Source organism: Embiotoca jacksoni, unplaced genomic scaffold (assembly GCF_022577435.1).
Source record: "Embiotoca jacksoni isolate LCO1_2020_lvr unplaced genomic scaffold, fEmbJac1.0.p SCAF_28, whole genome shotgun sequence".
In the NCBI taxonomy this organism is placed as follows: domain Eukaryota; kingdom Metazoa; phylum Chordata; class Actinopteri; family Embiotocidae; genus Embiotoca; species Embiotoca jacksoni.
In genome coordinates this window covers 3935069-3947731 of record NW_027185379.1, presented here as the reverse complement: position 1 = coordinate 3947731, position 12663 = coordinate 3935069, and the positions used below count along the sequence as shown (strand labels likewise).

The following is a 12663-nucleotide window of genomic DNA, read 5'->3' as shown; positions in this document are numbered from 1 at the left end:
GTGGGAGATGGGAACCCTTTGAGGCGGTGGAGAGTGTCTGTGGAAGTGGAAGCCCCACCATCTGTAGTGTTGAACCGCGTGGTACGAGAGCGCCACCTGTGGGACATGGACCTGCTTCAGTGGAAAGTGTGTGAGACACTAGACAAGCAGACCGAGGTGTTTCAGTATGTCCTCAGTCGCATGCCCCCTCATCCCAGCAGGGACTTTGTAGTTCTCAGGTGAGTGGTGATAAACACAAGACACTAAATATCATGGTTTGTTTTTTTAAGCATCCATATTTTTTTTTCTTCTGGGCAACATACTTATTCTCTGTTTTCATCCAAGGTCATGGAGGACAGACTTGCCCAAAGGCGCCTGCTCCCTGGTTTCTGTGTCTATAGAGCATGAGGATTGCTCTGCTATAGGAGGGGTACGACCCATAGTTCTGGAGTCCAACTATCTGCTAGAGCCCTGTGGCTCAGGAAAGTCCAGACTCACTCACATCTGCCGAGTGGACCTGAAGTAAGTCCTAAAAACTTCATAAGAAGCTCAAAAAAGTATCTTTTTCTCACATTAAATCCACCAATACGTCAGATTTGTGTTGCATTTCTGGAGATATTTCTGTGAAGCTTTGTCTACATGTATGTATCCTGTAGTATATTGACTATACTTTGATTTCAGGGGAAGGACTCCAGATTGGTACAACAAAGCTTTCGGTCACCTTTGTGCTGCAGAAGCTGCCCGGATCCGCAACTCCTTTCAGCCGCTCATTACAGACGGCCCAGAGACCAAAATCTGACTTTCTTTGCACGACGTGTCTGCTTAGCCTTGAGATCAAGACTGAGCCTTTGACTCATTGCTAACAGGCAGACACAAAAGCATAGACAATACCCCTGAACTAAAGCACAGATTATTGTTTGTTTTTCTGAGTTCAAATGCTCTAAAAATAATTTGAAGCTCCTCTGTACTTGCACAATGACAAAAGAGGACATCCTATCAGTGCTGAGCATAATTATTGAATGGGAAATTAATCATCCTGCCAATGTCCTCGACATTATGATTCTATTTACCTTTATGTTGCTAAACCTGTATGTATGTTATAATTATTATTATCTTTAATAATATTATTGTATTGTTGTCACTATAATCTACAATGTCTAGGACATTCAAGCTCTTAAATGCTTCTGGGAAGCATGTATATGTTATTCATTTCAGATTTAAAGCTGTAATTATTAGAATGTACACTCAAGTGTTTGTATATATGTGTGTGAATATATTGCAAATGCAAACTATTGTAAATACTGTATATATGTGAAAGGGATAAATAGTACATATGTTAATTTCCTATATATTGATTCTTTCAGTGTGTCAACCTTCCTGTAAAACACACGGTACAAAATTGTAAGCTGGTTTTACTTTGCTTCAGTATTGCCATTTTGGAATGGGTGTAATTTTATTGAACTTTGACTCCAATGGTTGTGAAAAGAATGACTTAAGGTTTGACTTGTTCATACCTGCTTTAGGGTACTGGATTGTGCAGTCAGGTACAAGATACATCATTTTTTTAATAAAAACGATCAAGTTTAAAAATGTTTGTCTGCTCTGGTTCTTAATCTTGGTGCTACATCAAAAAGAAGAAACAAAAAAAATCTTAAATTATTCACTACTGCTTACCCTGAAAGGAACATAACATCAAACAGCGTCAGTGATGGTTGAGTGAGAATATTTACATTCCAAAGTTATTTATACAATATTTATGTTCAGAGCTTTCAAGTGGATGAACACAAAACAAGTCTGTCTGATCTGGGAAGACAGGGACCTCTGCTGGCCATTTGAAGGAAACAAAGAAAGAGAACATGCTATTTGAACTCTTGTTTTAATTTAAACACAACAGTAATCCAAAAAGGTTACTGAAGAATAACTAATCTTCTTGGCTTTTTCTCACAAATTAGATGGGACGTGGTATACTTGGGCTGAACACATGAACCTGTTTGATTGTCACTATTGTCCACTAGATGGCACTTTGTGATCAGAAGACTAATTAACTTTGTAGAAACATTTCCTTTTCCTCTTTGACATTATTATTACAATGAAGCACGTAATTTCACAGGTATTTCAACAAGTTGAATAAAGGTAAAAATATATTCATTGCTAAGGTATCTGATGGGGAAGAGGACATGCCAACAATAACAGTGTGACCACACTAATTGCTTCAGCACTAAGAGATGCAACCCAAGTATTGAAAACCACCTGCGATCGAATCAAAGTCTGACTGAGAATTAATCAGACATTGTGGCAGTCCAGACATGATGGAAGTGTTTAAAGGGATTATTTCCAAAAACTATAACAGAATATGGTGGGATTCTGCTACGGGAGACTTTACAGAAATGGCCATCACATGAAAATCAACAAATCTGTGGTTGCACTCAGTGAGTTTGGATCTTCGTATTCAGTTAAGTCAACTCACCTCCACTGACCTCTATTAAGTTCTGGCAGGGTTTATGGTTCTTATTGATAAACAGGACCAGCAACCTTAACAGAGGATAAGAAGGGCTGACCTCCAGTTAGTAGTTTCCCAGTGATGTTGAAAGGGCATTGTCAGATGTTATTGTTATGCTGGGACAATAAGATAAACCATTAACACTTGTGACTGGGTTCTTTATGCCTAACACAGTCTGTAGACTAAATTTCCTCTTAAAATCTAAAGATATAGTGTTCAAAGAAAACATTTACAATTGCACATAAGACTACAATGAAAAAAGGACAACAAACCTAAGATGAAGTTTTCCACTTCTTTTGAAACCATGATAACAGATCAGCTTAATAAGGTCATGAAACACAAGCTCAGTTTCTGGCTGTCTTCAGGACGATGGACACAACTGAGTCTCTTTTATATAATAACTGGAATTTGATGCTTTTTCTAACAAAGTTTTTAGACCCATATAAATTGTAATGATTCCAAATTGCATTCATGTATTAGAATCTATCCACGTTTTTGATTATTTCATTCATTAAAGAATAAATACGTGGAATACTTACAAAATATAATTTAAAAGTGCACATACAAGATATTGGTTAAATCAATTCTCTTGATTGTTGCATAAAACATTTCATACCATTTTTTTTTTTTTTTTACTCAATGTGTCAATAATACCAACTCACCGGGAAGATAAGGACAAAACTTAATTTGCCAATTTATATCGCCTCACATAGACACAGGGTCACCTCTGTAGCCTCACAGACTGATCAATGAACGATATACACATAGAGCTCATACTATAATGAAAGTATTACATTTATAATAATAGTAATCATAGGCTACAAATCAACAGTTTGGATGCTCAATGCCCACCTAACCTTTTAAGAGACCTATTATTAAAACTGTAAACTATAATAACAATAACAGCAGTCAATACCATTTAGCCTACCATTACACCTTTAGTGTTTTAATCGATTTCTGATTTGATTACACGTGTCTTCTAAAATCAATAAGGAGACACCTCAAGCATAGCAGCAATAACATGAACGGGTCTAACTAGTAATATTGATCATACATTCTACTTATGCTATTGGGAATACCTGTGCTATTCTTGAATGAATAGCTGGCCTATAGCTGAGAGAAAACATTTTGCACTTTGCAAAAACATTTTTTTTTTGAATTAGCTATTTTTATATTAATTACAAATGAATTAGTTTTACTTTTATCACAATTATTTGATTATTTTTCACCAATTTTCACCGAAATTGAACTGCTTGGCTTGACTGCCTAACAAAAGCTATAAACTTTACGAAATGTATGGGCCTGAAGGCATCACGCAGGGTTACCTTTTTGTCTTCCAGGAGCGGCTAAAATCCTCCAACCAGTTTGCCTCGGCTGTTCCCACCTGGCGGTGGACAGCACCGGGGAAGCGACCTGACTCATCGCAGCCAGCGCAGGCGTGTTGAGAGGAACCGCAGGCAGGGGGCGGCAACATGGCGGTGACAGCGGCAAAGACGCGGAGACGCGCATCCAGGAGAGCGGCAAACATGCACAGACAGTGCTGGGTGAACGCAGCGCAGGTTAGTCTGTCGGTTAACTGGCTGGCACCGACCACACATCGGACCGACTCACCGGAACTCTGAAGAGTGGATTTTTACTGACAGAGAGTGATTTCTTTTTTGTGTTTTCTTTTTGTTTTTCCGGGTTCGAGAGTGTTCTTGCCTTTTTTTTTTTTTTTTTTTTTCTTGACGCTCCAAGGCAGTGATTAAACATATTAGAGGAAGACAGCGTACAACCAGCTCCTGGAACCTTCCCGGTCTGTGTGGAAATGACAAGCGAGAGACCGGTGACAATGCCGGGCTCGCTGTCCCTCTCGGACCGACAACCTCCTCCAGGTCCCGGGCAACACGCTGCTGCTGTCTCCGCTGCTGCCGGTGATACAATGATGATGTCTGGCTCCGGCGCAGTGGTCCTCCCGGCTGGGATTGTCAATCCATCGGTTCCTATCCGGAATATCAAGATGAAATTTGCTGTTGTGATCGGACTGATCCGGGTTGGAGAGGTTGGCAACCGGGATATTGTTGAAACGGTGCTGAATTTGGTGAGTAAACATTTTCCCTTATCACTCTATGACTGGACATTAACGCCTAAACCTAAATCCGGGATGATTTTCAGTGGCACCAAACACAAAACAAAACACTAGTCTATTACTATCGAGACTGTGCAAATGATTATTCAATTATTTACATTACATTTTGAGTACATTCCCCGGATTATGTGAGAATAAACCGTAGTGAACAGGCAAAAGTCGCACATGCACACATTAAAACAAAAGCCATCTCTCAAGTTTTCAGGTACAACAACTTCACTGTGTTTTCCTGTAATTTAAGCAGAGGCATGTCAGTGAGGGAGAAGTACATACTTGCTGGGATTTGAGGAGTAATGCCAGTCTTTATTAGCCTGCTGGTGCACTAGTTCAAATGGCCTTCATGTTGAGGTAGAGTACTGTAGATGAGGGGAGGCTGGAGGCATCTGCTGCTGCTGGTAGTGATGTAGTGATGTGTGTGTGTGTGTGTGTGTGTGTGTGTGTGTGTGTGTGTGTGTTTGGGGATTCAGAGGCAGACCCAAGGGTCCCCATAACATGCAAGGCACTATAGCTGATCTCAAGTTGTTTTCAGGGAGCCCAGAATTGCGAGAGCACCCCTGATGCACTTGATAGTTTGCTTCGTGCAGATGCTCAGCACTGTGTTACAGAGGATGCATATTCTTGGTGTGTTCTGATCCCGCATGCTCCTCACTAAAGTGTTGTGGGAGGAGGAGGATGATCATGACCCACGGAGTGTTTTGTTTATCATCTTGTCAGTCCAATTTCGAACCAGGCCATTCTCGTGATTTATTGCTTATTACAGCTGCAGCAAAGTGAGAGGAGAGTGAGAAGTAATCATTTCAGCACAAGGTGGTTGTGGCTTTGAACCCATAAATTGTCCATGCTTAGCAAATTAAGCCAGCTGGGAAGCCTGTTCATACCTTTTTTTTTCTGTGACCATCTGCAGGAGCACTACAGAGCCTCTTTGCAGTTGTTGGCCTCTTCCTGTTAGCACACTAGAGATTAATTACGACCGGTTCCAGCACAACATTGATACACTTTGTGGAGCAGGACAAATTGTAGCCCTTGGCATGTTCAGACAGGAGAGTAGTACTACAATAGCTGGAGTCTCTGACACCTTGCCCTCTCACACTATGCAGTGGTATTCTCACAGGAAATGTGTGGAAGGCACAAGGAATGACATGCTGTAGTCTTTTACCAACACTGATTGTCCAGACCAAACTGTGCTTTTACTTGCGGCAAAAAAAAAAAAAAAAAAAAAAAAAATTCTCCATTTTGCTTTATTCTGTTGACCTATTGAGTGCAGAGTGTTAATGTCAGAGCTGCCTTTTGCTCTCTGGTGCATGCTTTGTTGAAAAGTAATTTGTCCATGCTCTTAAATGTTACTCACAGTAGACTGTTCTTTATCCACACATTTCTCAGCCACATACAAGTCCCAAACATTTGAATGACAGATTTCATTAGCAGAGATTATTGCTGTTGTTTCCTTTTTAGGATCAAGAACAATTCGATTCGGCTTGACTTGTTCGTAAACAGAAATACAACCTTAATCCATGTTATGTGCATACAAATAAACCCCATATAATGCAGGAGTCTTGGGGCCAGATGAAATGGTAATTGTTTTTATATCTGCCTCTTCATCTAAATTACATCACAAATTGTGGATGGATATTGTGAACCAGGGAAGAGGGGTGAGAAAACGGTAATGCAAACAGCCCTCCTGTCTGTCAGATGCCATGACTGCAGGATTTGTATCCTTATAAACTCAGTTTATTTTTCAAGTGTAGAGACTGAAGATCCTGAGTGGCATCTCATCGGGTCCAATTTGTGGAGTAATAAATAATAATGTTTTTCTCCATTTCCAAAGGGAATCTTGGAAAAATTAGGGTTTGAGGATCTTGGCTGGAAAATCTGTAATGATAACGTTTCCTATTCAGGTTATTTTCCACAATGTACAATTTACAGTAGTCACTACTTTTGAGACCTATTAGCTGACTCGCTGTTCTCCCCAACATGAGAAAGTAGAAGTCAATAATCGCCACCAGTAATTAATCATTTAATGAGCGGTTTTCTGACAGAAGAGAAAGTCACGTGACTCGGCCTGCACCTTTAAAGTCAACATGTTCTGATGAATAATTAGCTGTTGATATATACTAAAAGAAGACAGTGTGACTTATGAAACTTAGGGAGAAGCTTTCGCAGCACATCTTCATCTTCTTCCTGACACTTGGGCGTACTCGTGCTGTTAACAGCTGGTTAATATTAACAGAAAAGCATCTTATCCAAGACCATCATGTCTGGTCAGCGTTATTGCTTGGTTTATTTAGGCTTCTTTAAAGTCATAATCCTCCCAAATCCTTTTAAGTATCAGACATCTCCTGCCGACTTGAAAGGTAGCTGTTAAAAGTGGTGGACTCCTGCTGAGTTGTGGTCAACTCTGACTTCATGTCAGCTGCATGCAAATTCAATGGTTAAACATTTTTAATTCGGGGGAAAAAAAAGTATCAAACCTTTCAGTCCACTTATCCTCCATGTTTGTATGTTCATTGTATGCCAACGTTTGAGTTTGTAACTCCCACAGTCAGGCCTGTCACAATTACCACATAACTGCTTCACTGCAATTGTTTTGCATAGTCGTAAGAATCATTTCTATTAATCTGTACAAAAACATATGGATGAAACTAACAGATATGTCACATTTACATCACGATTCCCAAGTTGTTTACAAATGTTTGAGGTTACACTGGCGCTTTTTGAATGACATCATCTACCTGCCCCTTCTTCCTCTGCTGTTGCACCACCACCAATTACTCACTGCTGCTAACTTTATCTTGAGGCGCTTAACTTCTAATTTTTGAAGTGAACATATTTTGATATTAATATAGTGGATTTTGTGGTAAAGCCAACACCAATGGCGTTAAATGCCTGTTCCTCTTCATGAGATGTATGTGTATTATGAAACTATGATTATATACAGTCAGTGGCGTAAAATGAACAGAAAAAGACATCTTTAATCACAATTATTTGTATGAAACTTAATTGTCAGCGAACATTTCCTTATCTTGACATCCCCACCTGCAGTTTCAAGTATATATTCATCGTGTGCAGTTGTATTTGCTCATGTTTCTTAAGGTCTTTTCTTGAGCAAAGCTAACAAACAACTGAAGTATTTTACAGATTGTGAAAAAGAAAATGTGCGGTACCACCGAGCGTGTTAAAGGAGCAGGAGAGAAGAAAGGCTGCAGGAATGGTTTGATATGATCCGACTGCATTGATCTTGCAATTGATGTCCAGACATATATCAATATGAATTCAACCTTATCAGAACCACAATTTCCCTTTCAAGAACAAAGTTGCTCTTTCAAGCCTCAAGGTAGTGTTGGATACTGAAAAGACTTGTGGTGGAATTTATACTTGCTGGCCAATGCTGTATAAATGCCTAATGAAATCAACACAGGGTTTTACTCAAAACATTTCCAGAAAGCTCCTCTGATAACAGAAGCAGATTACTTTTGCTGCTAGTGTATTCCCTCCCTGTGTGTGTTGATGATTTTACAGTAAATTATGTTACCTTCTTAGTGCTTAACGTATGGAGGCCTACTTATTGCTTATTTGATATGGATTTGTATTGTCAGCCTCGACAGAAGGCAAATCAGCACACTGAATGAGAAAGTGACAGATACAGAAGGTGTTTTATAAGCCCTGACTGCATTGTTAAATACATGATCAACAGTAGTTGGCAAATCAATTATTTTCATTATCTTGATGGCACTGCACATCCTGCCACAATCATTCCTATGACAGGCAAAATGATGCACAATAGACTGATTAGTAATCACTGATCCTTGCTGTTTTTGATTACAAGTTGAAATAGAGAGCAGTTTTACTGAATCAGAACCAAAGACAGAAAGGAAACTCTATAAGGAGAAACACTTCTTGAAACACGAGACATATTTCTGCATTCAAAGCCAAATTAGTCAAGATGCTGGCTTGTTAATGAAGGAGGAGGCAAGTGGAGAGTTGGGATACTTGAACCATGTGAACGCTCAGAGTATCCACGAATCAACCCTGCCTTCTAGAAATTATTACTCAATTGTTTTCCTGATGATGTAATTAATCCATTTTTTTTTGAGCGAATGTGGTTGTTGCGATACAACATTTTCAATTTTGCAGCATTTTTTGTCAAAAGTTGCTATGAAATTTTCAGAGAAATATGCTTCTGTTTTTGCGATAAAATTGCTTGAGTTGACAAAAATTCATAATCAAGGAAAAGCGTTGCGTTTCTTTAACTACTACCTCAAAAGAAAGAGTCATACGTAATCACTTGGTATGACAATAGGCATACTGGCCATTAGAGAAATAGCTAGAAAATATTTTGATATTGATATCTATTCTTTTTTTGTTTTCTTAGCTTCATCACAGAGAAACCTTTATGTCAGCCTCTGTCACAACAGTCTTATGAGGAGTTTCAGATGTTTACCTGTGGCTGTTCTGCCTATAGTCCAAACATTGAGCTGGACTGAATGCTCTGAATGTCCTATATTGTGAGGATGAGTGACTTTCTGTTTTGAGTTGGCATCAATGATGGACTGATGATTTGTCCCGAGAGTCTTTGTACTTTGCCAACTGAACTCTAAGAAAGGCTTCACTTCACTGCTTGTAAAACTGAACCTAATTAAAAAGCTCTCTATTCTCTATTGAGGTGATTGATTGCACAGCTTTGGGAAGCACCTGTTTGGCACATCAACTAACACTGTTTCACTGTAAACAGTAACAAGTCAATTAAATAAGAGGTGAACATCATTGCCCCACGTGACCCTAAAAAAACCTTGTTTGTGCAATGCGGTAATTGAATGAGCTAAATCCTGAGACGCCACAGTTTTGTGCCACCATCCCTTATCTAAACTAATTAAGGGGGGGTCTTTCATGTATAGGCAGCTTAAAATGAAATCTTTAATTAAGATAATGTGTTATAAGACAGGTTGTAGAGTTCTGCCTTCAAGGTTGATGTAATTCCACTGGAATTAAGTTATGGTACAAAAGGAAGCTCCGCGATTTTTACCTTGAGAGGTTATCCAACTTGTATCTTTGGAGTTGTCTTTCGCATGTCACTGCATATTAGATATGCATCCGTGTAGTGAGGTTTCTTGATATACAAATCTCAGTGATGTTTGCCTCTCTTACTGGTCATGCGATATTACACAGCATACAATGTTCTAAGAGATTGCTTAATAATCTCTGTAATAATGAGTTTGAAACTGCTGCTCTGTGAAGGCTGTTTTATGAAGCTGTTTTCCATCTGAGGTTTATGTAGTCTCACAACAAGTCTCAGTTTGAAAATGGATATTTTGTCATTGTGGCAGTTTGAAATGGTGTTTGTATAAAATAAATAAAAAAAAAATGTTGGATAGGAATTTAAATGCAAATAGTTACAGAAATGTAATTAACTTTTGTTCCATGGTGTTGAATTTAATTGAATTTAGTGAAACTCTACCAGAGCAAAACCTTTAGCTTCACCAACTGCCTTTCCAAAAAACAACAACAAGAACACCAACATTGGACTGCAGCTCACTTGCCAACAAGGAACAATCAGTCCATCTGGAAAGCATAATAGATAAAGACAAGAACTGAGACTTGTGTGTGGCCTAAGCTGCTTTCGGTTATGGTTGGCCTACATTGTAAGTGTCCCTCTGCTGCTGTTGAGTCATTCGCACACTTTGATCAATCTCAAATCAATATCACCTCTGGGCACTGGTACAGTTCTACAAATATCACACTCCACATTTCTTCTGTGTCACACTTGAAAAATTACTCAGTGGGTTTTTGCCTTTTTGTTTTTACTGCAGAATCCCTGCATGCATGTATGGCATAACCAGAAGATAATCTATATAAGTGACTGACTATATTTTCCTCTTCATGTCTTCATTATTTTTTACCAGGCAATGTTCCATAATTGCTGCATATAACACATTTGTTTTGCACATAACACTGGTGCTACAGAGCACTGACCATAAAACTGCAGTATGAGTATAAAATGTCTGTTATCAAAAAATCCATATCTTAACCAAAAATATTTTTAGACACTTTTTTTAAAATAATTTCCTTATAATGGTAATTTGCAGGAACAAAACATCTGTATATAAAACAATATGTTAAGCTTCAAAATTACAGTATAAATCTTACTGAATCCAAAAGATGTCTTGGTTGTTTAACAGACTGTAACAGATTCACGTCAATACATTTGTTTCTTACTTCTGGGCTAGTTTGGTGTTTTAGTAGAGCACTTGAAAATACTACCTGATTTTCTCTTGATAGCTTAACTTGCTGAGGAAACGGTGTAGAGGCAACCGTATGGAAATGATGTGATTTCTCTTTTTCCCTTGGACTGAGAATTTCCTTGTGGTCGGTGGCGCGGCATGCGGCCGATATGCATGCAGAGACTCATGCACTTTAGAAGGGGAGAGTGTAACCCAGGTTCATTTCTGGAGCTACAGTATATAGATGTCCGCTAAATGCCTTTCATGCAGTCTGTCAGCAGACACTACAATTTACAGATGCCCCTTAACACCTCATATGCAGACTAATGGTAGACTCCATAATTGTACCGATGTCCCTTAAACATACAAGCTATTGGTAAAGTTTGGTTGGGAAGATGTATTATTCATTGTAGCATTTATATCCCACTCTGCAGCGCTACTCTTTAATCTAAAACTTGTGTATCGCATCCTGCTGATGCTCTTCTGTTGCTTTGCTCATTAAGACCTCTGTGTAGAGCAGATTAATGAAAAGTAATCTACCTATATGGTTAAGTGAAGTCTTAAAGTAATGAAGGTAATGTACCTGGGAGTACCAATATGCTAGAAGCTTTGTAAGATGAGAGTTAACGCTTCAGTGTTCACCTTCATGAATTCTTTCCTAAGCCTTTTATATTTTCCAGTTTGAACCACATGTGTTGTAAAGCGCTACGGAATACAAAAATGGTGCTTCCTCAGTAAAGTTTATTCTCCACTAAGCCATCCAATTTCTGCCACCAGCAGTTTCCTCTGATCTACTCCGCGATAATCTTCTTAAGATTTGAGGGAAAATAGAGTTTCTGATTCTCTGCAAATTTGTTTGTTTAAAAGTAATTTACCTGAACTGTAGATTGACTCGGGGAGCATGCTGATAAGCATTTTCTTATCCTCAACCAAGGACAAAGTGAAGGACTGCTGTTTTAACATTTTTTGTATTCTGCTGTTTGGAATATTTTGTTCATCTTTTTAGTCCTTACTAACCAATGCATTGGTGTTTTCACATTTTAATTTTCTGCAGATGCTCTAAAAAGCTTGTATATAGTTTTTTTTCTTAATCATTTGCACTTTGTATTTTTTTTTTATTCGTATCTTTTAATATCTCTCTTTTTAATTACTGACTTTCTGACCTTACACTGTTTTTTTTAATTGTAGCTATTTGATCAAATATATGTATGTTTCTTCTTTTGCTTTTATCTATTTAACCACAATGAATTGCCCTTGTGTTACAAAATGTTTAATACAAATTGCTTGCTTGCTTATATTAGAACCACAATATTTGTTTCTTTCGCTGTGGAGGACTTTGCCCTCTTACTCATTATTAATGCAACTTACTGAGCTACTGCTGTCCTTTTACTTGGCAAATTAAAGCAATTCCACTGTTCTTTTTTTTTTTTTAATTCTTCCTACTGTTCATTGTTTGTAATGTTGCCTAAATAGGAATTTAGAACCGCAGCCTGGGAGTGCTGCTGGGTATAAACCCTTCTGGGGATTCATTGATAAGAGTCAATTCCTTAAGGAAATGCTAAAGAGCCGGGTCAACCAACTCTGTAAAGGCATGCTTCTAGTTTCTCTCTGTTGTCCCCTTGGCCTCACTCTTCTCTTGCTGTTCTCATCCATCCTACTCTCCTATACGGTGTTACTCCAGAGAGATGCTGGCTGATAGTATATTATTTGGCTGCTGCGTCAGAGTCCATTCTGGGTCGCATATCCCAGCTCAGTGGGGTAATCTTTACAGGAGGCACAATTCATCTCTGGCTGTAGGGACTTTGTCTTGTTCGATAGAAATATCTTTGCTTTTTGGACAG

The 12663-nt window shown here is 38.7% G+C and overlaps 2 protein-coding genes across 6 annotated transcripts in view; both read left to right on the top strand.

Moving 5' to 3' along the window:
• stard13b (StAR related lipid transfer domain containing 13b) overlaps positions 1–1563 on the top strand; it is a 56204-nt gene extending 54641 nt beyond the window's left edge. For all 5 annotated transcript variants that reach the window (XM_069161240.1, XM_069161242.1, XM_069161241.1 and 2 more), the window contains 3 exons: positions 1–218; positions 325–501; positions 661–1563. In XM_069161240.1, the coding sequence (XP_069017341.1) occupies positions 1–218; positions 325–501; positions 661–778 (513 nt within the window). In that variant the 3' untranslated portion in view covers positions 779–1563. The remainder of the gene's footprint in view (positions 219–324; positions 502–660) is intronic.
• A 2434-nt stretch (positions 1564–3997) lies between these two features.
• The window catches only part of nbeab (neurobeachin b), a 185019-nt gene continuing 176353 nt past the window's right edge, over positions 3998–12663 (top strand). The window contains exon 1 of the mRNA XM_069161250.1: positions 3998–4559. Within this exon, the coding sequence (XP_069017351.1) occupies positions 4287–4559 (273 nt within the window). The 5' untranslated portion in view covers positions 3998–4286. The remainder of the gene's footprint in view (positions 4560–12663) is intronic.